Here is a 24,717-nt window from a genome sequence, read left to right on the forward strand (position 1 = left end):
CAGATCATCAGGAAGGTGATCTCTTTCTTTTTAATTTCAGCAAGGGGAGAGGCAAAGCACAGAGAGCTGCAGATCAGACCTTCCTGACCCTCCCTGCCTGGAGCAGCTGAGACCTCTGGAGAATGCTGGCTGTCAGGCCCTTCCTCTGAGGTGGGAAGGCTGTTGTCCATGGGACAGCTTCCTGGCTCCTGGGTCCACCATGGCCTCCATTCTTTGACTGGACAGCTGACGTGACCAGTGCCCCCAGCGTGTGTGCTGCTGGACTGGGTGCCGTGTCAGGTACCACCTGCTCTCGGGCTGGGGGCCAGGCTGGTCAGCGTCAGATGCTCCCAGAAGCCAGACAGCAGCAGATGGCCTCAAGCAAGCTGAGATGGAGGTGACCTGAGGCCTCCTGGACGTTCCTGGGGACAGGACAGCTGAGGAGCTGGAGCCAGGCCTGCTGGGGAGCAGTATGCAGGAAGCTGGCTCTCAGGCCACGAATGCTTTCACAGGTGAGAATCCTCCATGCTGAGCTGAGCATGTTTTTTCACTCTTAGTAGGTAACGAGACGCTGAGCAGTTCTAGGAGCTGAATGTGTGTCTGCATTTAGGAGCTGAAGCCCTACAGTGTCTTGGGGCTCAGGCTGCTGCGGGAAGTGATTTTGGCAAAACTATGGTGTTTTATCCTTTTCTGTAGCGAGGAATTTGAAACAGCATCAGACATTTTGTGATTCTGCTTTGTTGAGTCATAGGGCACACAGTGTCCCACGAGCCACTGCCCCTGAAAAAAATCCATCCCTTGCGGTGCATATGTCAGGGGGTCTGTCTGCCCAGAGCTGGGGGACTCGGAGGGAACAATCACGGCCGATGTGTACGTTCTCCCTCTGAGCCTCACCCGCATGCAGGCGGTAGTGGGTGGCAACTCTGAACGCTGACCCGCTCCTGTAAGGACTTTTGGACGTGCCCCTCTCTGCCCCGTCTGGTCTGCACCCCTTGAAGGGAACCGCTCTGTCTGGATGGTACACAGAGCCAGGGCATGATCAGGGGCTTTTGAGTTGGGTCTTGGTTCTTTGTCTGAATCACTTAACATCCCAGGAAGCCACTAATTCTTATGGGCCTTTGACTCCTCATTTATAAAATGGGGAACTTGAAGCTGAAGAACGTCATGGAATCCAGGGAAAACAGTTTTACATAAAAGAGGTTTTTTCCTATTAAGGGAGGGATGGTGGGAAAATTATAAGAAGTGACTGTGTTTCTCACTCTGAGAGCCCCACGAGTTTGTTGGTTTCCCGGTTGTGTATAGCAGGCAGGTTGGGGTGTCAGGTGCCTGGAGAGAGCTTGAGGCTCGGCCCCCGCTGCCCGCCCTGCTTGTGGACGCTCACCAGGGCCAGCCCTGCTCCCTTTGCTGGTTTGACAGCCAACAAGGCCACGTGCAGCTCTCACAGAAGCACGGCTGGAGCAGCTGAGCATGTGAAACACAGGAGCCCCCTCCTGGAGGCCCAGGTTGGGGAGGGCCCCTGGCTGATCAGGGTCCGGGAAGACGAGTGTGGTGGCTGCTTCAGAGGAGCATGTGGAGCTCAGCTCTCCAGAACCCTCCTCAGCCGCCAAGCCTGGCACGGAAACCCGTCCTCCAATTGATCGCTGGGTAGTCAGAAGCACAGGTGACCACCTGGACTTGGGACTTGTGTCTGAAGGGGCAGTGTCGCGGGTCCAGGCCACTCCAGGCAGACAAGGTCAGAACCGACAAGCTACTGCCCTGGTTCCAGGACTTGCTGCTGTGGCATGAATTCATGCTTTCATATGAACATCTGTTTCCAGAAGCTCATGGCTTGGCAGTGGAAGTTGCCCAGTAGCTAAACCTTGAATTAAAAGATTTTTATCTCTAGTGACTTAAACAATTTTAACCATTTCAATGTGTTTGCCTAACAGTTTCTGGCATTGCAGGGATTTTTTTTCTAATTAAAAAGAAATTTATGAAATATTTTAAAGTCTTTTTGATTTTTAAGTGAAAAACACAATTTTTGGAATGCCAAATCTGGGTACTTTTTTGTGAACAGGAGTCATAAAAGTTCTCATTTATGTAAGTATTCCTAACTCTTTGCAGACATTTTTATAGCTCTTTGTCAGTGCTGCTTATAATACGTTTAGTATATATAGTGAATGAAGGAAACACTGAATATTTGTCATGACTGGAAGACTCTTGAATAACTAGAGTTTCTATTTGGTGATCCCAAAGCATGTCAATGAATGAATAGCATCAGCCAGGTAGGGACTCTAATGGCTATGTCCCCAGGCTTTCTTGTCAAGCACTTGGGGAAAAGTGATTAAAAAAACATGCTTATCAAATTTGCAGATGACTGGAGACTAAAGGGAATTGCTGACCCTGGTGGCAGAATTTAAGTTTAGAAATAAAGCAATATTAAAATATGAGGAGGAAGTCTCTGGCAGTTCCAGTGGTTAGGACTCCATGATGTCACTGCCAAAGGCCTGGGTTCAATCACTGGTTGGGGAGATAATATCTCACAAGCCTTGTGGCATGGCAAAAAGAAGAAAAAAGATAGAGTAAACCAGTCCCAGAATAACACATGGTTAAGTAACTATGATATATCATTGTGATGAAATTCCCCATAGCTACTACAAAGGATGTTTTAGTGTTTCACGTTCTGGAGAAATGCTTATATTTTTAAGTGAAAAAAGTAGGTCATAAAGCAATAGGAAGAATGCGATCCTTTAATTTTTATACTCAAAGAACAAAGACAGTATAGGTGGATGTGCACCAAAATGTTACTGGTGGCTACCTCCGGGTGATAGCAATACATAATGAGGTTTCCTTTCTTAGATTTACTTATCCATATCTTACAATTTTTCTTTTTTTTTAAGTAAAAACAAAAATATCAAGATAATGAACCCAAAATAACTGTTCCTTTGTGATAAAAAGGAATAATTATTTGTATGTGTCCAGTATAGTTTAATTTTACTGCTTTATAATATTAAAAGAGTGCATCTGAGAACAGATACTAAACCCCTGGCCATTTGCTTTGATACCAGAGGTCGATGAGAGGGTATCTTACTATTTCTTTCCTCATTTAGTTGTGTGACCTTGGGTGAGTTTCCTAACTTCTCTGGGCCTCAGTTTCTATGTGAAGTCAGGAATTAATATGATGGTCACTTATGTGATTTGATGACTCTGTACCTCTGGGTCCCAAAGTTCAGTAGTTGTCTTTGGCTGGAGGGTGTCTTTGTAGAAATCTCATGGTTATGTCTTTGTAGGACCTGAAGTGTAAACAACAGACTTCAGACTGGTCCTCACAGGTTTCATTTCTACAAGAAAGGCATGGGAAGTCTGTGGCCTTCAGATGGGTTTTTCCTGTTGTGTATAGGTCCCAGGATGAAGGGAGAACGGCAGGGGCTGGGAGAAGGACTGGGACCATCTTGGTGAAAGAGACTGGCCAGCTTCAGAGCCACATGCAGGCTACGTGCCAGGGTTTTTGTTAGTAAAGCAAAAAACTCTTCTGTGTCTACACACAGCACTCACAGTGCTGGCCACCAGCCATGTGGGTGTTTCCTGCACCAGGCAACTGCGACAGCTTGATGTCCTACAGCTTTGTCGGGTTTGACCCTTTCTGCCGGAAGTGGCCCAGACCCGGAGGCACTGCCCTCTTCAGACACGAGTCCCAAGTCCAGGTGGTCACCCCTGTGCTTCTGACCAACTGGCTGATCAATTGGAGGTTCTTGTGGTCCCTCCTGAGATTTGGTAGACTTGCTGGAGCGGCTCACAGAACTCAGGAAGGCAGTTGAATAATAATGTTACTGGTCAAGAAAGGCCAGGGCACAGTGGTGTAAGGAAAGGGTGTGGAGCCTGACATCCTCTCAGGCACCACCTTCCCCAGACCTCCTATGATTACCAGCCTGGAAGCCCTCTGACTCTGTACTCTGGGGTGTTATGGAGGTCTCATCATCCTGGCAGGAGTGGTGAGCTCACTGGCCATTGGGATGGGCTCAGTTTCCAGCCCTTCTCCTCCAACAGAGGCCTGAGGGTGGGGCTGAAAGTGCCAGCCTTCTGATCCTGTGGGTGGTTCCCCTGGCAACCAGTCCTATCCTTAGGGGCTTCCCAAAGTCACCTCATTAACCAGGGCCTTGGCACGAATAACAAAAGACACCTTCATGGCTCTTACCATTTAGGAAATTCCAAGGGTTTTAGGAGCCCTGAATCAGAGCTTTTGTGATTTATGACTGAGACCAAATATATATTTCTTATGATAAATCTCAATGTCATGGTCCCAGCCCCCACCCCCATGGTTAGTGTGGCCTGGGAAATGACTTTTACTTCCTCTTTTAAGTATATTTTACTAAAAAGCCAGAGATTTCAAATTCTGTTATTTCTTGATCAATATGCTGTAGGGCCAAGACACGCTTTGGAAACTAGAATCCTTTCTTGAACATTTCAGATGTGTGATTTTGCACTGTGAACTTGACCCTTCTTGTCAGAGGTGCATGCTGTGTCTCAAGCAGCTTTGCTGTCAGTTTACATCTGTGCCATTTGCTGTGCTCCTAATGCTGTGTCTAGAAGTCTGAGGGCATGGGGTGCAGTGACCTGTGACCTCGGATCTGGGCTCAGCCTTGGAACCCTCTCTGGCCTGGACTGCTCACCTCGAGCGTCCACTGTGCCAGGTGTGGAGATGTTCACAGTGTGAGTCAGCTGTCAGAGCATGGTCCACAGGAACTATTGCTCTATAAAACTTTCTTCCCCAAAACTATGTTTAGTTGTTATTTTAAATTTGCATTTAGATTTTTTAAAAGTAATTATACAAATTCAGGCCTGGAGAAGGGCATGACAACCCACTCTAGTATTCTTGCCTGGGAATCCCATGGACAGAGGAGCCTGGCAGGCTACAGTCCATTGGGTTGCAAAGAGTTGGACTTGACTGTAGCGACTAAGCCTGCATGCATACAAATTCAGGAACTGTTTTAATGTGCATTTCAATTGTAATATTTTAGAAATGCATGCAAAGAATGGAAATCATTAATATGTGGGTTATAAAAGTAATGAAAGAAAAATATAGTTTTGAGAGAAACCTGGTGAAGACATACTTTTGTTTGATATAAAAGTAGCTGTGACATGGCACCCTCATTTATGAGGGACAGACGTGCCAGTCCTGATGCAGAGGGGCCCCTGCGGAGATCATGTGGACATTATAACTGTGGCTCCCAGTCTGTCTGTTTTTTTGTGATTGTTACCTGTTACCTATTTAGCTTTGGAAAAGTTTTAAAGTTCACATCTGCTCTGGTCAAATCCAGAAGTTACTTCCATGATCCCCAGTCTGTTTTTTGAGGTGCTGATAATGATTATAATATCAGATATGTTGTTAGCTTCCATTTGTTTGTACGTGTGCCACGAGTCAGACACTGTATTGAGCACTGCATGTACGGCATCTGTTGAGTCTTCACAGCAGGTATTTTATATGTGAAGAAACTGAGCCTGAAGGAGACTGTGCAGTGCAGCTGGTTGACAGCAGAGCTGGAGTTTGTGACCAGGCCGGTAGCCTTGGTGAGAATGTGCGATCTGAGAATGGAGGCCGTGAGCTCACAAGAGGGTATCACCACTTCTCTGAAGACAGCGCTGGCATGATAACTCAATCTCAGCCACAAGTCTTGTTCTCCATCTCATACGTCAGTACCACAGGCATGGAGGTTATGTCGAGTGAGAGGGTGTCGGTATGCAGGTGTGTGGGTGTCTCACTGGGGACCTTTTGGCCTTGGCCCACCTGGTAGGGTGAGTGTGAGGACCCTGTGCTCCTGGACCCTGTCCACTGACACCCCTGTCCTCTGTAGTGGATGGTTCGCTTAGTGTGAGAGACGGCTCCTCCCTTATTAATCCTTTCCCCTGGACGGAGTGAAGTTTTGTGATGATCTTTATATAGCTTTCAAGACACCAATTTTCTGTTTCTTTATGGCAGCTGGTAAAGTTGTGTCTGGTTGTGCAGCATGTTTCATGCTGTGGTGTGATTGGGACTCAGACCGCCCACCTGACTGCTGACACCTCTTGAGTCCCCAGCCCTCAGGTGACCTTGAGACCCCAGTTGATGAGGATCAGGTGTCTTGACTGGGAAGTGCTGCTGAGGTCTTGTGGTTTTCTGAGATGATGGTGGCCTGTAAACCATCTTGATTAAGTGGTGACATGAGTGATGTGACCAATCCCAGCGAGGCATTTTCTCTGTCTTGGAGACGACGGAGGCTCTGGCATCTGTAGGACCCAGACAGGACAGGATGTTGAGGGACTAGTCTGTTGTCTGTCCCAGCCATGCCAGGGAGCCTGCCCTCGGTAGTGCTGGACTGGCCCATTCTGGAGTCCCAGCGTATTCGGCCTTCCTGCCTGCCCTTGACTGGGAGCCTGGTATGGGCTGGGGCAGAGCGTAACCCTAACTCTCCCCAGTGCTCAGACCCGCCCCTGCTCACTGTGGGACCTCAGTGTGTGGCCCCCTGGTGCACTGGTAGGGGACATGCAGGGTGGCTCACAGGGTGAAGTGCGTGTACTCCAGGCGGACGGTCCATGAGGTGAGTTATGATGATGACAGTGCTCAGATTAGTGTGTGATGATTGAAGGCGGATTTGAGTCCTTGACCTTTGGAGCCCAGACACTGATTCAGCAATAAAAGACAATGACTGTTTGTTAATGGCAGTTTTAGGCCAGGACTGTTGGCCTCTTCTCTTTCATGTGTCCCATAAATTTAATGTGGTCTGATGTACTACGGAGGATAATAAAGCACATGGTGCTGGGGATTTTAAGACTTTTCTCTGGGAGTTTTCCTTCAGTTTTCCCTCTGAAGAGTGTTTGGGAGAGAGCTCTGTGGACAGCACCCGGATTTGTTTCAGATGCATGTGCTACTGTGCATCAATGCTGGGCAGCACCTGCTTACCATGGAGGCGACCTGAGTGTGCTTCTATGGCTGCTGCACTTCCACATTTATCAGAAGCATACATGCAGTCTTGTTCAGTCACTGTGTCTCATCTGACTCTGTGACCCTGTGGACGAGACACAGCCTAGGTGCTGCCCTGGAGTTGACATGGAGGGCGTCCATGGCCTGGAGTGCAGTGATGGGGCCAAAGCCTGACCAGATTTGCTGAGAAGAAACAGGCCTGAGCCCTGGGAGTGGAAACATGCGAGTGCGGCCCAGAGCATTGTATTTTAAACACGCGGAGGTTACAGCATGTTTGTGATGCTGCTTCGAAGGATCCCGTGGAGGTGGTATTGATGATCAGTGTGTCCAGAATGATCACTGTGTCCAGTTCGGATCAATGTGTCCAGTCAGTGTATTGATCACTGTGTCCACTGGTGATCAGTGTGATCCCTGTCCAGAGTTCAGCACCTGTCATTAGGATAATCATTAGAATAATGAAGAGTGAGCACCGGAAGTACCAAAGGGCTCAAGTAGAGTGTCATTCTTTAACATTTCTTTTTTAAAACTGTTGAATTGTGGTTTCTAAGAATTGAAAGGACTTTTAGAATGTAAGGCAATAGGTAGCTTTCAGATTTTTCAGCTGGAGGATGCTGTCTTACAGAGGAATCTCGAGGGAATCTACCTGCGCCCAGACTTAGCAATCCTGTGGGGACACTCACTGACCCCAAACCCCATATCCTCTGGGCCCTAGGCTATCAGAGGAGGATGCAGAGTCACTGCTTTAATCCCAACACCACGTTGACCAGGAAGCAGTTGAGAGGCTAAGAGTCTTGTTCTTGCCTGAGGAAAACACAGTGTTTAGTTTAAGAGCTGAAGGAGAAACTCTTAGACGGAACTGTCTGTTTCATCCTTGGCACCTGTGGCCATGCTCCTTGCCAGAGTAGTGAGGACTCTTGAATGAATGACTGAAAGAGTGGCTTGAGGGAAAGAGTCCTGAGGCTCAGTGGTCACAATACCTGAGGGTCACCGCTGTACTTTCACCCCTGTTTCCCCTGTTGGGGCCCAGGTTTATGCCGTGAATGCCTATGTAGCCATCTAGTGGGTCCTGCAGGTTGGGTGTGGTCCTCAGGGACGTGTGCACATGTCAGTGGGCAGTTCAGAACTCTTATTGCTCCTCCGTGGAGCTGTTGTGAGTGGGGTGTGCAGGGTTAGTCTTGATGGATGTGCGTTAAATGCTCAGGGCTGTGCAGTTAGATCCTTTTTAGAGGCCCTAGACTGAGCGACTTCACTTTCACCTTTCACTTTCATGCACTGGAGAAGGAAATGGCAACCCACTCTGGTGTTCTTGCCTGGAGAATCCCAGGGATGGCTGAGCCTGGTGGGCTGCCATCTGTGGGGTCGCACGGAGTCGGACACGACTGAAGCGACTTAGCAGAGGCCCTAGATCCCTGGGTCGGGAAGATCCCCTGGAGAAGGAAAAGGCAACCCGCTCCAGTATCCTTGCCTGGAAAATCTCATGGACGGAGGAGCCTGGTGGGCTGCAGTCCATGGGGTCGCAAAGAGTTGGGCACGACTGAGTGACTAACACTTACTTATTAAAGCCTGTAGATACAGTACCAGCCTGGTCATCAGCACACCGTCTGGCCCTCAACATTACTCTCGCGCTGCAGGCCGTGGCTGTGCGGGATCTGCGCTCCTCTCCACCCCAGCGCTCTGCAGCGGGTCCTCAGGCAGGAACTGCCAGCTGGTGTCTGTGCTTTTACTGCTGCTCTTCCTGGGGGTGCCCCCATGAGCTCCGTGCCTCACAGTGTGACTGAGACGGTGGGGCTGGAACCGTGTGTCTGGATTTCTGTTGGTATGATGTTATAGGTACTTCATTATTGTGGGTTTAGAATTCTATGAACATTTGGTTTCAGAGATTTTTCTCACTTTAAAATAGGCTTTATATTTTTCTGATTATAAAATGGTACACACAAGTCAGAAGGAACTACAGATTACCAATGATCCCAGCACCCAGAAGTGTCACTGTTTGTGTTTTGGCGAGCATCCTTTCAGACTGTTTCCCATGTATTTGATACCTTGCATGTACTGATGTGCCTTTTGTTTGCAGAGAATGTTAAGGCATTCTTACCTGCTTCCATGGGTGCTTCTGTGATAGTTCTAAGAAGCTAATGAGAACACTTCTGCACATTCTGTACACAGGAAAACACAGAAAAGCATTCATACATTCTTTCATTCAGTGCTTTTGAACGTAGAAGAGAAATAGTGCTATTTGCCAGTTCCAGTTCTGAAGGACTTTTAAAATACCCGATGGTGTTCTGATGACGGCTGGGTAATTTTTTCAGGCTGCTCTGAAGGGTACTTGGACTGGAAGTCTGAGGCAGAGTACCTTGGACTGTTCAGAGCACATTTTTCACTGCTGCTGCACTGGCTCCTTCTTCCTTGGTGGCAGTGAAGACTGACAAGGATTTTTTTCAAGCAAAGAGCTCCGTAACTGTGACTCTTGCTGGGCATGTTGTGTAAAGAAAGCACCTGTGCTATTATTATGTGGGTCCAAGGTAGGGGATGAGTGAGGTCCGGCAGGCCTGAGTGCTCCTGGGCCCTGTCTGAGCTCGGTTCTCTGGGTTCTCTAGGTAGATGGGTTCCCAGACCGTCACAGCATACAGACGGGGGAGGAGAAGTGGCAGCTGAGGAGCCTCAGGCTGGCATTGACAACTCCATGCTTTGTGTTGTGCTTTTTCAGAGTGCAAATTCACCTGCACCAGCGGGCAGTGCTTGTATCTGGGTTCCCTGGTCTGTAACCAGCAGAACGACTGTGGGGACAACAGTGACGAAGAAAACTGCCTCCTGGTGACAGAGCACCCCCCTCCGGGCATCTTCAGCTGTAAGTCCTTCCTGCCCACCTCGCGCCATTCAGCTGTGGTGTGTTTGCAAACGGTAGGCGGCCCTGACCCTGGGATGTGGGAAAGATGTTGTTTTTGGTTAAGAGAAGAGGTTTGTGTTGTCACAAAGGCAATGTTTTCTTTTAGGATAGAAAGAGGGTATGTCTGAGAGTCAGAAGTTCCTTCCATTTTGAGCAGCCTGTGTTTTGTTTGGGAGAGGCTTTCTGCTGCATATCTGAGAAGCACTGACTGATCCCAAGAAATAATTATTGACTTAGTATTCTTCATACTGGTTTTAGAGAATTTTTGGAAGTAATTTTAAGCCACTATTTTAAAATAATTTTAAATAAAGAAAGATATATAGAGTCTGTGTTCAAGCATGTAATTAAAACAAGAAAATAGAAAAAAAAAGTTTGTTGGGGGTTTAAAAAGGTTGTAATTGTGTATTTTTTCTATTTGGTACTGGAGTGGGTTGTTTCTCAGGTAAAGTCCCAGGTTGAGGCTGTGAGCATTTCTTGAGCTGGAAGAAGGTGAAGTCCAAGTACGAAGTTCATTGACTGATCTGGTGGTTTTTGTGAAGAGGAAGGAGAGAGAAGGCACCTGGAGACATGGCTGGGCGACTCTGAGAGTGGCTTGTTGCGTCCTGTGTTTCGTTGTGTCCTGTTTCCTGGGCCTAAGGAAGTGTGTCGAGGTCAAGGATGCTTCACAGCACTGACCCTCGCTAGGGATCTTTTTCCCTGCCTCAGGTCCCTTCCTCCCTGCCTCTCTTCCTTTCTCCTCAGTATTTCCTGGTGTTTAAAGCCAATTTCCAAATATCTTTTCATTTTAAAAATGTGAACTCTTTAGTTTTGTTTAGAAGCCAAGTGAAGCTTCTCCATCTATAAATGGCTCAGCATTGCCCAAAGACCTCTGAGAGTCTGTCCTAAGAGAAGAATCTCTTTTTTAAATTGAAGTATAGTTGGAAGTATAGATGAAGTATAAATTGAAGTATAGATGGCATCATGGATGTGAGTCTGCGTGAACTCCGGGAGTTGGTGATGGACAGGGAGGCCTGGCGTGCTGTGATTCATGAGGTCGCAAAGAGTTGGACATGACTGAGCGACTGAACTGAACCTGATAGTTGATTTACAGTGTTGTCTTAATTTCTGCTGTACAATAGTGATTCAGTTATGTATATATTTTTTCCCTCCTCTTCTCCATGTTGGTTTATCACAGGATATTGAATACAGGTCTCTGTGTTCTATAGGAGGACCTTGTTGTCTGTCTTACATATGCTGTAGTAGTTTGTATCCTAACAGAGGAACCTTAAGATCCTGTTGGCAAACTGTTGGTCCCTACTGTTCAGGTGTAACTAGGCTTGTTCCCTTGTAGCCAAAATGTGAGGTTGTTGACAACATGCTGTCTTTTAAGAAGATGGGAGAGTCTGGAGACAGAACGACAAAGGGCAGGATGAGGGCTCTGGCTTCACGTGAACCTGGGTTCAAGCTCTTGCTTAAGAAAGGCGGCTGAACTCCTTAAGGCTTAGTGTCTCTGTCCATGAAATGGGAATGATTCCTGCCGTGTACAGCTGCTCTGGGGGTTCACATGAAGAGTGCGGTCTGCATCATCATCTTGCTGCTTGCTGTGTGCCTGCTGCTGTCTGCACGGCCGGACCTCCTTCACATGAAGCATGGGCTCAGGTGTCCAAAGGCGAGTTTATCCTCAGAGGTGCTGGGTGTTTCCCGCCTCCTCTGTCCCCTGGGGAAGGGCTGAAGGGGGCTTGCTGGGCCTGGCCTCTCTGCCAGCTCACAGGCAGCTGGCCTGCTTGTCACATTTGGGTTTGCCATGGCTGGTCTGTTCTTTGTGGTACTGAGGGTGATCTGGTATCAGATCAGTGCACTTTCCTCCCCTTGGTCTGTAGCCAAGAGCAGAGAGTGTCTGCTTCCACCCTCAGCTGCACAGTGAGGCTTGGGGGAGTCTGCAGGCCCCACCAGCCTGCGTCTGCAGCAGGTGGACAGCGTCTCTAGGGGGATTGGTTGTGGGGGTGCCCCTTCCTCTCCGCCTTCAGAACTTGGAATGTCACAGGACTTCTTGTCTCTAAGTCAGTGTAGTGCAGGAGAACAAAGCATGCTTTCTCCTTACTCCTGCATAGGAGTCAACTTAGTCTGCTCTGTGTCTACATAGAGGAAACTCCCTGTGTTGTACTCTTTGATTGCACTTAGGGTCAAGCACAGTGGAATCGGTTTTTTGCCTGTGTTGTTGGCTGTGGGCATGCACCCTGACTCAGGTGTCTTGATTATCTCTCTCATTTTGTATTTGCTAAAATTTAGCATGAATTAAGGTTAGAAAGAAAATGTCACTGTCATTTGTGAGGCAGCAGTGCTAGTGATAGTAGAAACCCTTACAGTAACAGCTCTAAGAAACTTTTCCTTCTGAAAACAATTTTGGAACCTAGACTGTGTGTCTCACCTGCTCCTCTGCCTCGTTGAGGCACATCCCTGGGTCTGAGCCCCACGCTCTGCAAATGTGAGTGTGGGCTGTTGTGAGTATCTTGCAGGGAGAGTGGTTGGTGTATCTTTTCAAGGAAGAGGGCTATACTGTCAGCCTCACTGTCAGCTTTTCCATGTCTTCCTCTATCAAAACATTGTATTCCTGAGCACTGAAAATACAAATCAAATAAAATTATTATTTATAAAAATAAAATTTTACAATACAAATTATTATATTTACAGGTATATGTATTAAGTGCCTTCTTTGGTCATTGTACCCAGCGTTCTAGGGAATGAAGGATAACAGATTTCATTATCAAGGTGCCGACAGGCAGATTGGGGAACTAAAACACACTCATGCAAAGATGACTCAGCATGGACACAGGGTACTGGGCCGAGCGGTCCCAGGGACTGTGGTCCCGGAGTCTACAGAGAACCATTTTGCCAGGACGTGGTCATGGTGGCTTCACGGAGGAGGCAAGTGGGGTGTCAGGGTCAAGGATGGCCGGGCGACTGAGGGGGAAGGCAAGCTGGTCATGCCACTTTCCTTCTGTCCTTGTTGCTGAAGAGATGGCCCGCGGGTCCCCAGCTGCACGGCCTGCCTATTGCCCTCAATGCTGGCCCTGTGCACTGGGCTCTGGCTCCGTGAACCTGCCCTTTGAAGCCCCTGTACTCCACAGCTCTGGCTTCTGAGAAACAGGATTTGAGGAGCGTGGAAAGAGCTGTGTGCTTTGACGGCGTTGGCGAAGGCAGGCCTTCCTCAGTCCCCCACAGACCTCAGAGTGGGGGACTGAGGGTCCCTGCGACAGCTTTGCCTCTGGTGAGTGATGGGGTCCTGATTAAGGGCGTGGCACTTCTGCCCATACTGGGGTCTTGACTGGTGGCCTCGGAAATCTCAAAGTGAAATGAGCCAAAGTTGATTAGGTTCCTGGATTCAGCCAGGATGTTAAGCCAGGACTTTTCAGAAGGAAACATTTTTGTGTGCCCAGTGTCATTTAGGGTAATAACAAACAAATAAGATAAATTCAGCACATTAAATTCTGAGCTAGATGTCTTTCTTTCCACCTTTCTCAGTTTTTTTCCAAAGGGACTAGCTCCCTCCCTATCACCAGGCTGTGCCCCCCTGTGCCCTTGTCTGGGAGACAAGTCCTGTGGGGCTCAGGAAGGGCTGACTCCTGCGGGCCCCAGAGGAAACATGACTAAATGAAGCAGACGCTCTGCCTGTCACATCAGTGACCTGGTCAGTCTCCCAGCACAGGTTCCACCTCCTACCAGAGTGTCCCTGGCACCACCTTCATACTGTTGCTGGCTTCTGGGGACAACCCGCAGTTTGTTCCAACTATAGAGTCCAGGGTGAGGTCTTGAGTTGGCAGGCTTCAGTCTCCCCTCACTAGCTGTGGCTTTTGGCAAGTTGCTCATCCTCTTCATGCCTTGATTTTCTCCTCTGAAATGAAGACAGTGCTAGTTTTGGCATCTCCCTCAGAGGATTGCTCTGAGGATTTACTAAAATAGTTCAGGTAAAGCAGTTAGAATAATGCCTGGCACATAGGAAGTTGCACCCACCACGTCTCTTTACCTGACAGTACTTCAATGTGTATTTCCTAAGAAAAAGACATTCTGATCCATAACCATAGTATAGTTACCAGGGACCAGAAAACGTAATGTAGATACAGCCCTACTTTCTGACAGGCAGCCCCCTTAAACTCTTGCTGGTGGCCCGTCTTGTCTTTCCAAGTAGTTGTTCGTGTTTTCAGCAGAGGGCCTAGGATGAGTAGCGGAACAGGGCTACGGAGGGCATGGTGCTGGGAGAGCCCTCCTTCCACTCTCTCCTCTTCTTAAATGTTGATGGCCGGGGTGGAGCCTTCCCTCACTGCTGCTTCCCCTGAGTCTCATCCTCGCTTACCAGAGGCGACGCAGCTCCATTTCTCTGGCGATTAGTCTTGCGAGTTTATCTGAAGGCCTGTGTCCAGGCTTCCTTAGGCTGGGGATGAGGTGGGCAGAGAACTGCCATTTGCTGAGTGCCGGCTGTTTACATGCATCTTGTCATTTATCTCAAAACCTGCAAGTCTAGAAAGGTTGCCTAGGAAACATTGCTCAGATAGGTTAAATAATTTTTTCAGGGTCACATAGCTCTTGCATATTGGATCAAGGAACTGAACTCAGGCTGTGGGTTTTTTGGTTTTAGCTTCTAGGTGTTTGTTTTTTTCATGATTTTTTTTTAATAAGTTAAGAATTTACACTTCAGTTTTTAAAGGTTTGTAGGGTGAAGATCAAACAATGCATTATTATGAAAGACCATATAAGTGAGTGCCCCACAATCGTTTGTGTGTGTGTATGTGTGTGTGTTAGTTGCTCAATTGTGTCCGACTCTTTGCAAACCGATGGACAGTAGCCCTCCAGGCGCCTCTGTCCATGGGATTCTCTAGGCAAGAATACTGGAGTGGATTCCCATTCCCTTCTCCAGGGGATCTTCGCCACCCACTGAATAAACCCTATCTCCCACATTGCAGGTGAATTCTTAACTGTCTGAGTCACCAGGGAAGACAGTTGTTTATATGGCAGTTTTTGATTGATACATAGACAATGGTATTCTTGGATTAATCCTGGATTTTCAAATAGATTCTGAAACGTGAACCCAGGAGCCCTCAGATATCAAGTGTCATTGGTTTTGTTGAGATGGAGTGCTGAATCTGTCCTTCAGTTCTGCCCGGCTGTGTCCTGTTTATGTGTCCTGCAGGAAGTCCATTCCCCTTTCCGCTCTCCTTTCCTGCCAAGAGGTGAGAATGTGAACACCCACCTGGTGGGATCCAGTGAGCAGAGCGTGTGCATTTCTGCCACTGTTCACCCCTCTTGGCTGCGTGCACAGGGCCCCTTAGTCGGTCGTGGGCTGTTAACTCTCGTCCCCTGAGGCCCCTCCAGATGCCCTGTGATCAGACTGGTGCGGCCTCCACAGGGAGGGTGGGAGGTCTCCCAGAGTGCTGTGTTGCCCCAGGCAGGGAGGCTGGGGTGGTCTTGCCTCAGTCAAGGCCAGTAGGAGAAGCCTCTGGCCTTGAGCCATGCTGTCCTCGCAGCACTGTGTGTTCTTTTCACAGGGCTGCCCACCCCAGTGTCAAGTTAAAAAAAGGAAAAAGAATCCATGGCAAAACCCTTACCTGGATTGTGTAAATGACCCAAGATGGCATTTAAAGAAGATTGGGTCTGGAAGGGCAGGCTTATCCCCCTCCCCAGCCAAGAGGGCCCCTTCACCTGCCCCTTTGGTTTGTGCCTCTGTTTCTCCAGATGGATTTCTGATCAATTAAAATCTTGTAAAGTCTTGAAAGGCAACTCAGCGTTTACAAGTAAACAAAGGCAGAGAGCAAAGGAAGGGGTTTCAGTAAACCCAGGCACCCTTTCTTCCTGCTGTGACACTAAATTTACTGGATGAAAACAACCTCTTAAGATTCACGTTTTGATTCTGTTACTGCTTTCCTGTGTGCGGGCTGTCCCACTTCAGATGAGATTTATCCACTTCTTTAAATATTTAGTAGTCTAGCGTGGATGTTAATGACAGTCTGGCAGTGCTATTTTGAGAACTGCAACAATGATAGTAATTTTCAGTGTCAGATTCCTGCTTTGCAAGGGGAGAGCAGGCAGGGGAGGGGCGGAGGCGGAGACGCGGCTGCAGTCCTAATGGAGTTGCCGGCCGGCCGCGGGCCTGCCAGACAGATGGGTCATGAATACTGTCTAGACGCCCTGCCTGCGGAGCCTGGTCTCTGAGGACACGCACTGAGACGCCGGCTCGACTAACGGGAAAGTCAGGGCAGGCTCTATGTAATCAGACAGAAATCAATGCGCGCCGGCTTCCTGCGGGAGGGGTATGCGGGCGTGCGGTGGGGGAGAAAAGATGCCCTCTTTTTCAGGTCAGTTTTGTGCAAACTCGGCTAGTATGGGCGTTAGGGGTGCGAGCTGGGAGAGGTGCAGAGGATGGCGCTGTGGACTTGGGCCGTCCTCTACCGCCGGTTGCGGGGTGACCGCCCCAAGACAGACCCGGCCCTGGACAGCAGGCCGCAGGTGCGGGACCAGTGAGTCGTGTGTATTGCTGAGCCCCATGCTGCTCCAGTTGACACTGTCTGCCCTGACTATTGGTTTCTAGAGTTTAGTCTCTTAATTATAGAAGGTTTTAGAGACTCACCTGGCTGGCTTTCTTTTCTGCTGATTCTCTGAGCACCTTTCAGAGCTAGATCTTGTCACGGCAGCTCTAGCTAGTGGTACTAGAGGCAGGGAGCCCGCTTGGCCTCGCAGGGACGTGGGCACCTTCTGAGGGTCACTTTACACATGTGTGGGGCTTACAGGATGGAAGTAGTGCGTTTCTACCCATTGAGTGTGGTTGAATGGGGCAGGACATCCACAGCGGGAGCCCACTCTGCTCCACTGGGAGAGAGAGGCCTGGTTGCTGGACTTTAAGTCTATAGTCATGCATTAATATTTACCTCAAAAAAATTACCCAGAAGGGTCTACCGTAAATCTTGGAAGGGGCCCTCTTTGAGGAGTTGCAGAAATAGAGCTGAAATTCAGTCATCATAGCATGTGTCCTGTCCTGCAGAGGTGCAGTGACCCCATGGGCCTGACCCCAGAGTCAGCCACCTGGGCTTTTTCATTAATAGTTACGTCTCAGTGCAGACACCCGGGAAGGCTTTTAATTTGGAAAAAATCTTCCAGCAACCTAAATTTAGCAATAATTGTTTTTTCGCTCCTTCATCCATTCTTCTTGTGTCCTGAGAGTGAACAACAGAGGGGGAACTAGATGGTTTTTGCATCTTCCTGCCTGGAAAGGAAAAGATCAGAGATTAAAACATCTTGTAGCACAGGATCCCTGGAGAAGGAGGAATCAGAGCTCCAGGCAGTGAGCGGGCCGGCCTCCCAGGGCTGCTCTCAGATCTTTCCAGGCATCCCCAAGGCACAGCTGTCTTTCAGAAAGTCTTGTCTTTCCCTGAGCTTCTTGCCTGCATCCTGTCAGCTCCATAGAGAGTGTGAATCTCCTCACTTTGGACAAGCTGAAGGGAGCAATGCCAGCTGACCACAGCCTGGGCGTCTGGAGGGTGAACCCCAACACACTGGTTCTGTCCACATCAGCAGACGTGGTGTACCTGAGTCAGCTCTCCTGGGCTTTCCTGGGGGAATGGGCTGGGACGGGGGTGTGGCCCCCTTTCTGGGGAGAGGCCCTGCCTCAGGTAGGCAGCACCTGTTCTGAAGGGGTGCCAGGGCATTTTGCTTCCTTTCTTCATCTCTCCATCTTCACTGTAGTTTCTGTGCTTCCTTTACTAACTTATTCTAAAAATGGGAGAAAAAGGAACTTGAACTAAACCTCTGACCCTTTTCTCCTTAGATCCCAAAGCAGGGAGGCACACGTTGCGGGGAGGTGGGGGAGACACAGGTACTGTTCCTGGGAAGGCGCCCAGACTGGCAGGCTCTCCCGCCGTCTGGGCTGGAAGCAAGCGGCTCTCCATGTGGCCGGAGGCGGGTGTGGCTGAGCGAGGCAGAGACAGTGATGTCCCTTCTTGAATTTGACATAGTTTCCACAGGACAACCAAGAAAATGCAACCCCTTCCTGTTACATGTGCTCGGGAGATAGAAATGCCAAGTCTGCTCCTTGGGGAGGCGACTGACCTGGATCTAAGTTCTTAAAAGCCGGTCTGACCTTAGAAGATGTCCTGGGGCATCTTCAACCCCATGAGGCTGCAGAAGCCATGGTGGCTGCCTCCTTAGGCCCTTGTGGTTTGGTGTTTGCTCTCATGTCAGGACCTTTAAGCTGGAGTGTAGGGAACCGTGGACAGTGCAGGTAGCATCTCCCAGAAAAACCAGGTGCCAGAAATGATTCATGTTCAGATTGTTGAAAAGAACAGGACAGGGAGCTGGAGAGTGCTCTAGAGAAAATGTGTTTGGGTGGTTACCTGTAGAAAATGGTGTCCAGCACATCCTTTGGGACTGTCTTGTGGAGAGTGTTTCTGTGAGTGTTGGGTTTGTGAGGAGTATAGGGTGCAGGGTATGCAGGGAAGGTGGTGTGGGTGCAGGCATGCTGTATGGTCTCCATCTAATGCTAACCCACTGGCCTTGAGAAGATCCTCAAGGTTTTGGCAGTTTCTCCAGTGCTGGGTGTGGGACAGCACTGGTGGGTGGTGCCCAGGCAGACCCTGTTGTTGGGGTTGGGGTGTCTTGTAGAACTCTCTTTCCCAAGCAGCCTGACAGGTGGGGGAATTGGGAATTGGTCACGAAAAGCCAGCTTACTTGGAGATAAAGGCTGAGTTTAAGGAGCATTACTGGAGAGGTAAATTGGAGTCAGATTCTAGAAAATCAGGATATGAGGCTAAGCAGTTTTTATTCTCTTTTCTGAAGGAACTCATTGAAGATTTTAAAAAAAAGATTTATTTATTAATTTGATTTTTGGCTACACCAGGTCTTCTTTGCGGCAAGGTCTTTCTCTAGTTGTGATGCGTGGGCTTCTTGCTGCAGTGGCTTCTCTTGTTATGGAGCACGGGCTCAGTAGTTGTGGCCCCAGGCTCTCGAGTGCAGGTTCAGTAATTGAGGAACATGGTCTTAGTTGCCCAAAGACGTGTGGAATCTTCCCAGACCAGGGATCGAACTGGTGTCCCCTGCACTGGCAGGCAGACTCTCAACCACCGGCCCACCAGGAAGCCCTGTTGAAGATTTTTGAGGAGGCAAGTGAGGCTGTGAGACGAGGCAGTTAACATGGGCAAGTGCTAAGGAGCACCAGCTCTGAGCCCGTTTTACAGGCAGGGGAACATTGCGGAGGGAGAGCCCCTGGAAGGACTAGCCTTGCCCATGGAGCAGGTTGGCTTTAGGTGAACTTGCAGTTGCCTAAGGAGACAGCAGTGGAGGGGAGGGATTGGCTTTTCAACAGATTTTGAAAAGAGTCTTATTGCTGTGATGATTATCACAATAAAATTTTGAAAGGAATGTGTGAAAGCACATCAGAAGATGGGTAGATGGGTAGTGAGAGCTGCCCCAGCTGGGGGGAGCCCCCTGCCTGCCTGCCCCTGGCAGTGTACAAGGCTTCCACATACTGCAGCTACCAAGGCAGCATGAAGTGGGCTTCACGGCTCCTTCCTGTTCTTGCTGAGAGGGGCATGGAGGAAACCCCAGCAGTTTACAGATTTACAGCCACCAGGACAGGCTGATGGAGGGAAGTCTGTGTGTGACCCGGGGTGTGTGAAGGGATGCAGGAGGCCAGTGCTGCCGCCCTCATGGGTCAGGGAGACTGGGGGATGGGGAGCAGGATGAGAGATGGACTCTTTTTCTCCCAAACCTGGTAACATGGTTTCAGCGAAACCCTGATTTTCCCATCTCCAGCCTTAACCAGGTACGATGGACTAAGTGTAAATATTAATGAGCACAACAACAATACAACTGGCAGCAGCGCGAATGAATGTGGTCTCCTGCAGTAGAAATATTTACCCGATATGTCCTGCCAGTGAGAGAGATTTTGGCATTAAACCTAGACATTACCTCACTCTCCTGGGCAGACAGCCGACTTCAGTGCTAAGCAAGTCTGCAGAGTGAAGAGCTGCGTGTACCTGCCTGATTGGCTGCACAGCCCAGACTCTGGTGGGAAGTGATTTCTTTGAGTGTATCTGTCTGTCTGTCTGTCTGGGTCTTGCCCTTAGTTCCTTTCTTTGTTTCTCTAGCCCTCCATAGGGTTGTCATTGTCTATTTTCAGATTGCTGGGTTTTGTGTTTGTTTTTGTTAATCTTGAAGGGCACATTGTGAAAAGGTCTGCCAGCCAGGTGGGCAGGTATTAATACACACGGAAACCTGAAAGGTCAGAATTATCAGGAGGAAAAGTGAGGTACCTGTGTGTGTGTGTGTGCATGTGTGTGTGCAAATGTCCCCATACACAGGCACGCATGCCCTTCTTACTTATTAAGAGCCAGGAACTGGTAAATGAAACAGGGTTCTTGTTTTGTTGTGGTTTGTTTTAATTCATGATTAGTACAAGGGGATGTTCCGCAGTAAAGGATGTTTTAGTTCAAGATTAATGGCAACTAAAATAATATTTTGAAACATTTGAAGTTATACTAAAAATGTGGTTTTTGATGCTTCTAAGAAAACATACTTGAAACCATCTATTCCACTGGCCTCAGATCTCTTTGAAATTAGTACTACATATAGTATAGAAGTTCTAGGTCAGCACAGGAGACAGATCTGGGCTGGAAAGTAAAGTCTTTGAGTTGAAAGTACTGGGAAGGCTTTGAGTTGTCACTAAAGTACCAAATATTCTTCCATAAGTTTCCATACAGGTTGTAGAGAACCACGCTGTCCGTCTACTGCTGAGACCAAGTCACCCTTTATTTTCCTTAAATCTTGACTCTCAGTTTCATGTCGTTTAGGTTTTGTGCTGTTACTACTGAGTGACTTAGTTTTATCAGTTGGCTTAAAGTAGAAGTGCTTCCGTTTTCCTGTCTAATCTGTTCTTGAGCACTGGCTGTACCAGGCTAGTCCTTGCTCCCAGGATCAGCTTATTTGGTAACCTTGCTGTGATGCAGAATAAATGGGCCTCTGGTGCCACCACCAGGCAGCCCCTCAAGATGGATTATCCACAAAAGGTAGAAAGTCTCAACACCAGACCAGTTTCATACTGTGTAAATGATACTGTGCTTAGCAGCATGTCTGCACTTGATGGCCCTGAGGACTGAATTCCACCTAAGAAATCACCGTGTGTGTGAAGTGATACTGGGGGCTGGGCACCGGCTAGAAGTCCTTGCCGGTCCTTGTCGACATCATTCAGGGGAGGCTTACCCACAGTGGAAAGGGGTGGTGATGTGACGTCAGCCCAAAGCCATAGCCAGCTTCTTTATCGGGGGCAAAGATAACTTTACTTCTTTGAATGAGCCCAAGTTCATAAAAACCCAGCATTGAATCCTAGGGTGCTTTTGGTTTTAGTTTTGGAGTTTCAGTAATTTCAGGGTCCCCAGGAAAACATATTCCCATAAACTTCACTGGTCATAGAGAAACGTTACCAATGCCACTGAATGTTAACGTTCAGGGCTGAAGAAGTGTGAAGGAGGCAGGTGGATGGGAGTGGAATAAGGACATTTGTTCAAGGAGTGCAGTGGTCAAGCAGCCAGATGACCTTGTAAACTGGGCTGATCTCACCCCAGATTTTGATGCTTATCACTTGGAGAGTGGTTTTATATTCATGGAGAAGACTTGGCTGCTGGCAGGCTTGGCAGAAGCAGGGCAGAGGCGTGTTCATCAGTGTAACAACTTTAATAGCAGGAGTGCTTGTGAACATCCTGGCTTCCTAGTCACTCAGTGAAGCCCTCTTTGCTCCTGAGTTCTTACCAGGCAGGGCGCGCTTGGCCCCAGGCCAGGGCCAGTGGATCCCATCCAGTGTGGGGACAGCAGAAGGAGCCCTTGGTCAGGAGCTCTGAGACCCCCTGTCAAGTCTGTTGGCTGGAAGGCAGAACAGTGAAATAGAAGTGAGCTTCACTTTGCCAAATTAGTGTGCATCATGTTTGTCTTGGTTTTGGTCAATAACAGCTATTAATTCATCCATCATATTTTCTGAGCACCTGCTATGTGTTGGGGGTTCAGGGATAAACTGGTGAACAGGTCCTCTCTGACACTCTGTTCTAGTTACAGGCTTAAGTTTGGTGTCAGCCTGAAGAGCCTCTGACTGAATTGTGTACATTAATCTGCAGAGAGGGATATTTTTCTTAGCAGAGTTGATATTTCAGACTGATAATCCATCAGTCCACTTGGATATATTTTTGGTCTCCAACTATTGTCAAACATTTGATTGCTTAACTTTCCATGATTTCTTTGAAAGAGTAAGAAGGGAGGATAAAACAACATTGAAACTAGTAGATTTGGGGATTGTAGAACATCTCAAGGAGAAAGGCGTAATGGGAAAGAAAGTAGAAAGAATTAAGGATTTACATTTAGCTTATCTTAATTTTTCATGTTTTTTTTTTTGGCGGGGAGTGGCATGGGGCACACACTGACTGAAACCACCCACCCTGGCCAGGCACCACAGTAACTATTTGCATGAGTTACTTTCTGACAGGAGGTCCTGGTAAGGAACTTGGAACTAATAAACTACCACCAACCAAAAGAGTTCGGGAAATGTCAAAAGGAGACACCACATGTCTGACCACCCCTCAGAATCCTTCTCACCGGCATCCATCTTGGCTGAGCAGTGTGTGCGCCACCAGGAAGGACCCTGAGTCAGAACGATTGGCCAAAGACAACCTGGAAACTAATCCCATCACCACAAAATCCAAGAGTGCAAGCCACATGGCAGAGCAGTCCTCCTGGATTTCCTTACCCTACTGCTCTCCTCCTGGTTGCCCCTTCCCAATAAAATCTCTTGCTTTGTCAGCACATGTCTCCTTGGACAGTTCATTTCCAATGTTAGACAAGAGCCCACTTTCAGGCCCTGGAAGGGGTTCCCCTTCCTGCAACAAAACCAGAGCATTTCCCCTTTATGCGTAGCAAGGTTTTACGAATCTGGGTTTAGTTCAAATATTGATTTTATTTATGAGTGGTACCCCAGTTGCCTGGGACTGTTGATGATTTGTTATTGTGCTATAATCCTTACCATGAAGTAGCATTCAATATGTCTGAATTTATGTGATAAAGGCTTGAAGGTGTCTGTCTATAGCTGGAAGGAAGGAGAAAGAAGTGGGCTTTTTTTTGAATTGAGTTTAATGACTAACCTCAGTAGGTGAGTGAGGTTCCACATTGGGAATTAAAAGGACTTCTCCATTTTTCTCTTGAACATCTTGTGTCTTTCCCTGAAGTGAGGGAGGCCCAAGGAAATGTGCTTATCTCTCTTAACTTGACTCTTAAGAGGCAAAGTACAATGATGCTGTGAAAACTATGAAACAGTTATTTAAAATGCAAGATTATTTAAAATTCATTTGATTTGAATGGTGCATGGGGTTGCTGCATCCTGTTTGTGTTTAGTTCACTGGAAGAGCTTCAGGTGCACCTCCTGACTCTCCTGTGGCCGGCCTTCCTTGCTTCCTGTGGGTTGTCAGAACTAGTCATTTCCTTCTGGTTTCTGCCACTGAAACACCTCATGGTTTTACACTTTGCTGCCTTCTTCACATTTTACGGATGCTTATTTCAAGGCAGTTCTTACCTGCGCTTTCCTATAACTCTCTTCCTAATGTAGCGTCCGCATGAATATATCAGTGCTTTTTAAAATCAAAGGGTGATTGCCTCACTGCAGGTCTGGGGAGTTTGGTAATTGGGCTTCCTGATGATGCTCCACATGTGTCAAACTTATTTTCAGAAAGCTGGTTAAATTTTTAATGCAGCCCATAGTTAAATCATCCTGTAAACAGAAATTTTATCTTTTTTTTATAAAGAAGAATGTTATTTACTTTTTTAATCTAAATAAATGAGAAGGTTTGCTTATTTTCCCTTGTAGTTTAGAGGAAAATACCTTGAAATAAGGAGGACTTGAAGAAAGAGGCCTAGAGGTTTTATAATCTTTCTTGAAGAAGAGCAGAAATGCTCTAGCTGCACCTCCAATGGTGGAGGCTGGAGTCAGATCCCTTCCCACGGGTCTGTCGAGCCACACTGCTCACACTGTCCATGGAGGGGTCTGGCATCTGGGTCCTCATCCTTTTTAGTTACATGTCACTTGGCTCCTTTAAAGGGAGGAACGGTAGGCAGAGAGACAAACATAGAAGTCTCTCTGATGAGTGTTGAGAAGCCACCCTGTCCACTGAACACTCTGGAGACTTCCCCAGAAGATTACTGCCTTTGCCCTTGACCATGGAGACTGTCACTGAGCAAATGAGTTTTAACCCTAACCTTGGCCCAGGAACAAGGAAATAAAATGAAACGACCAGTTGCCAGTGGAGGTTATGTAAAACAGGGTTGGTTTTTGGTTTGGTTTGACTTTTTTGAGTTTTTGCACCAGATCTTTTTGATTGATTTGTATTTGCTTTTGGTTTTTTGTGTGTTTTTTTGTAAAAGATGTAAGTTCAAGAAAAACTGGTAAGAGACCTGGGCCAAGAAGCTGAGGATTCTGTAATTCTTTGTTTAGTTTGTGACCCCCACAGACTGCCAGGCTCCTCTGTCCATGGAATTTTCCAGGCAAGAAATATTGGAGTGGGTTGCTGTTCTTCTCCGGGGTTCGTCCCAATCTAGGGATCAAACCCTTGTCTCTTGTATCTCCTGCATTGGCAGGCGGATTCTTTGCCACTTGCAGCACCTAGGAAGCAAAGTGAATCTGTATATAAAATTGAGTCGATGTTAAGTAAACTCAGGCTTCCCTGGTAGCTCAGTTGGTAAAGAATCTGCCTGTTAATGCAGGAGACATAGGTTCAGTCACTGGGTTGGTAAAATCCCCTGGAGAATGAAATGGCAGTCCACTCCAGAATTCTTGCCTGGAGATTTCCATGGACAGAGGAGCCTGTCATGCTACAAACCAAGGAATCCTTCAGGCCAGAATACTAGAGTGGGTAGTCTTTTCCTT

General features: G+C 47.9%; 1 protein-coding gene and 1 long non-coding RNA gene across 11 annotated transcripts in view; one reads left to right on the plus strand and one right to left on the minus strand.

Annotated features, from left to right (window-relative positions):
• LDLRAD4 (low density lipoprotein receptor class A domain containing 4) overlaps nt 1-24,717 on the plus strand; it is a 173,755-nt gene that overhangs the window by 110,535 nt on the left and 38,503 nt on the right. For 9 of the 10 annotated variants that reach the window (XM_059881063.1, XM_005224323.5, XM_059881065.1 and 6 more), the window contains 2 exons: nt 41-491; nt 9,621-9,761. In XM_059881063.1, the coding sequence (XP_059737046.1) occupies nt 452-491; nt 9,621-9,761 (181 nt within the window). In that variant the 5' untranslated portion in view covers nt 41-451. The remainder of the gene's footprint in view (nt 1-40; nt 492-9,620; nt 9,762-24,717) is intronic. The other variant, XM_059881066.1, reaches the window with a different exon arrangement.
• LOC132343782 (uncharacterized) lies at nt 7,130-9,368 on the minus strand. Its single transcript, XR_009492737.1, has 2 exons — nt 8,470-9,368; nt 7,130-7,345 (listed from the first exon to the last, which is right to left on the minus strand). It is a non-coding gene; the product is annotated as an uncharacterized lncRNA (long non-coding RNA).

This window comes from Bos taurus, chromosome 24 (genome assembly GCF_002263795.3).
Source record: "Bos taurus isolate L1 Dominette 01449 registration number 42190680 breed Hereford chromosome 24, ARS-UCD2.0, whole genome shotgun sequence".
Lineage (NCBI taxonomy): Eukaryota > Metazoa > Chordata > Mammalia > Artiodactyla > Bovidae > Bos > Bos taurus.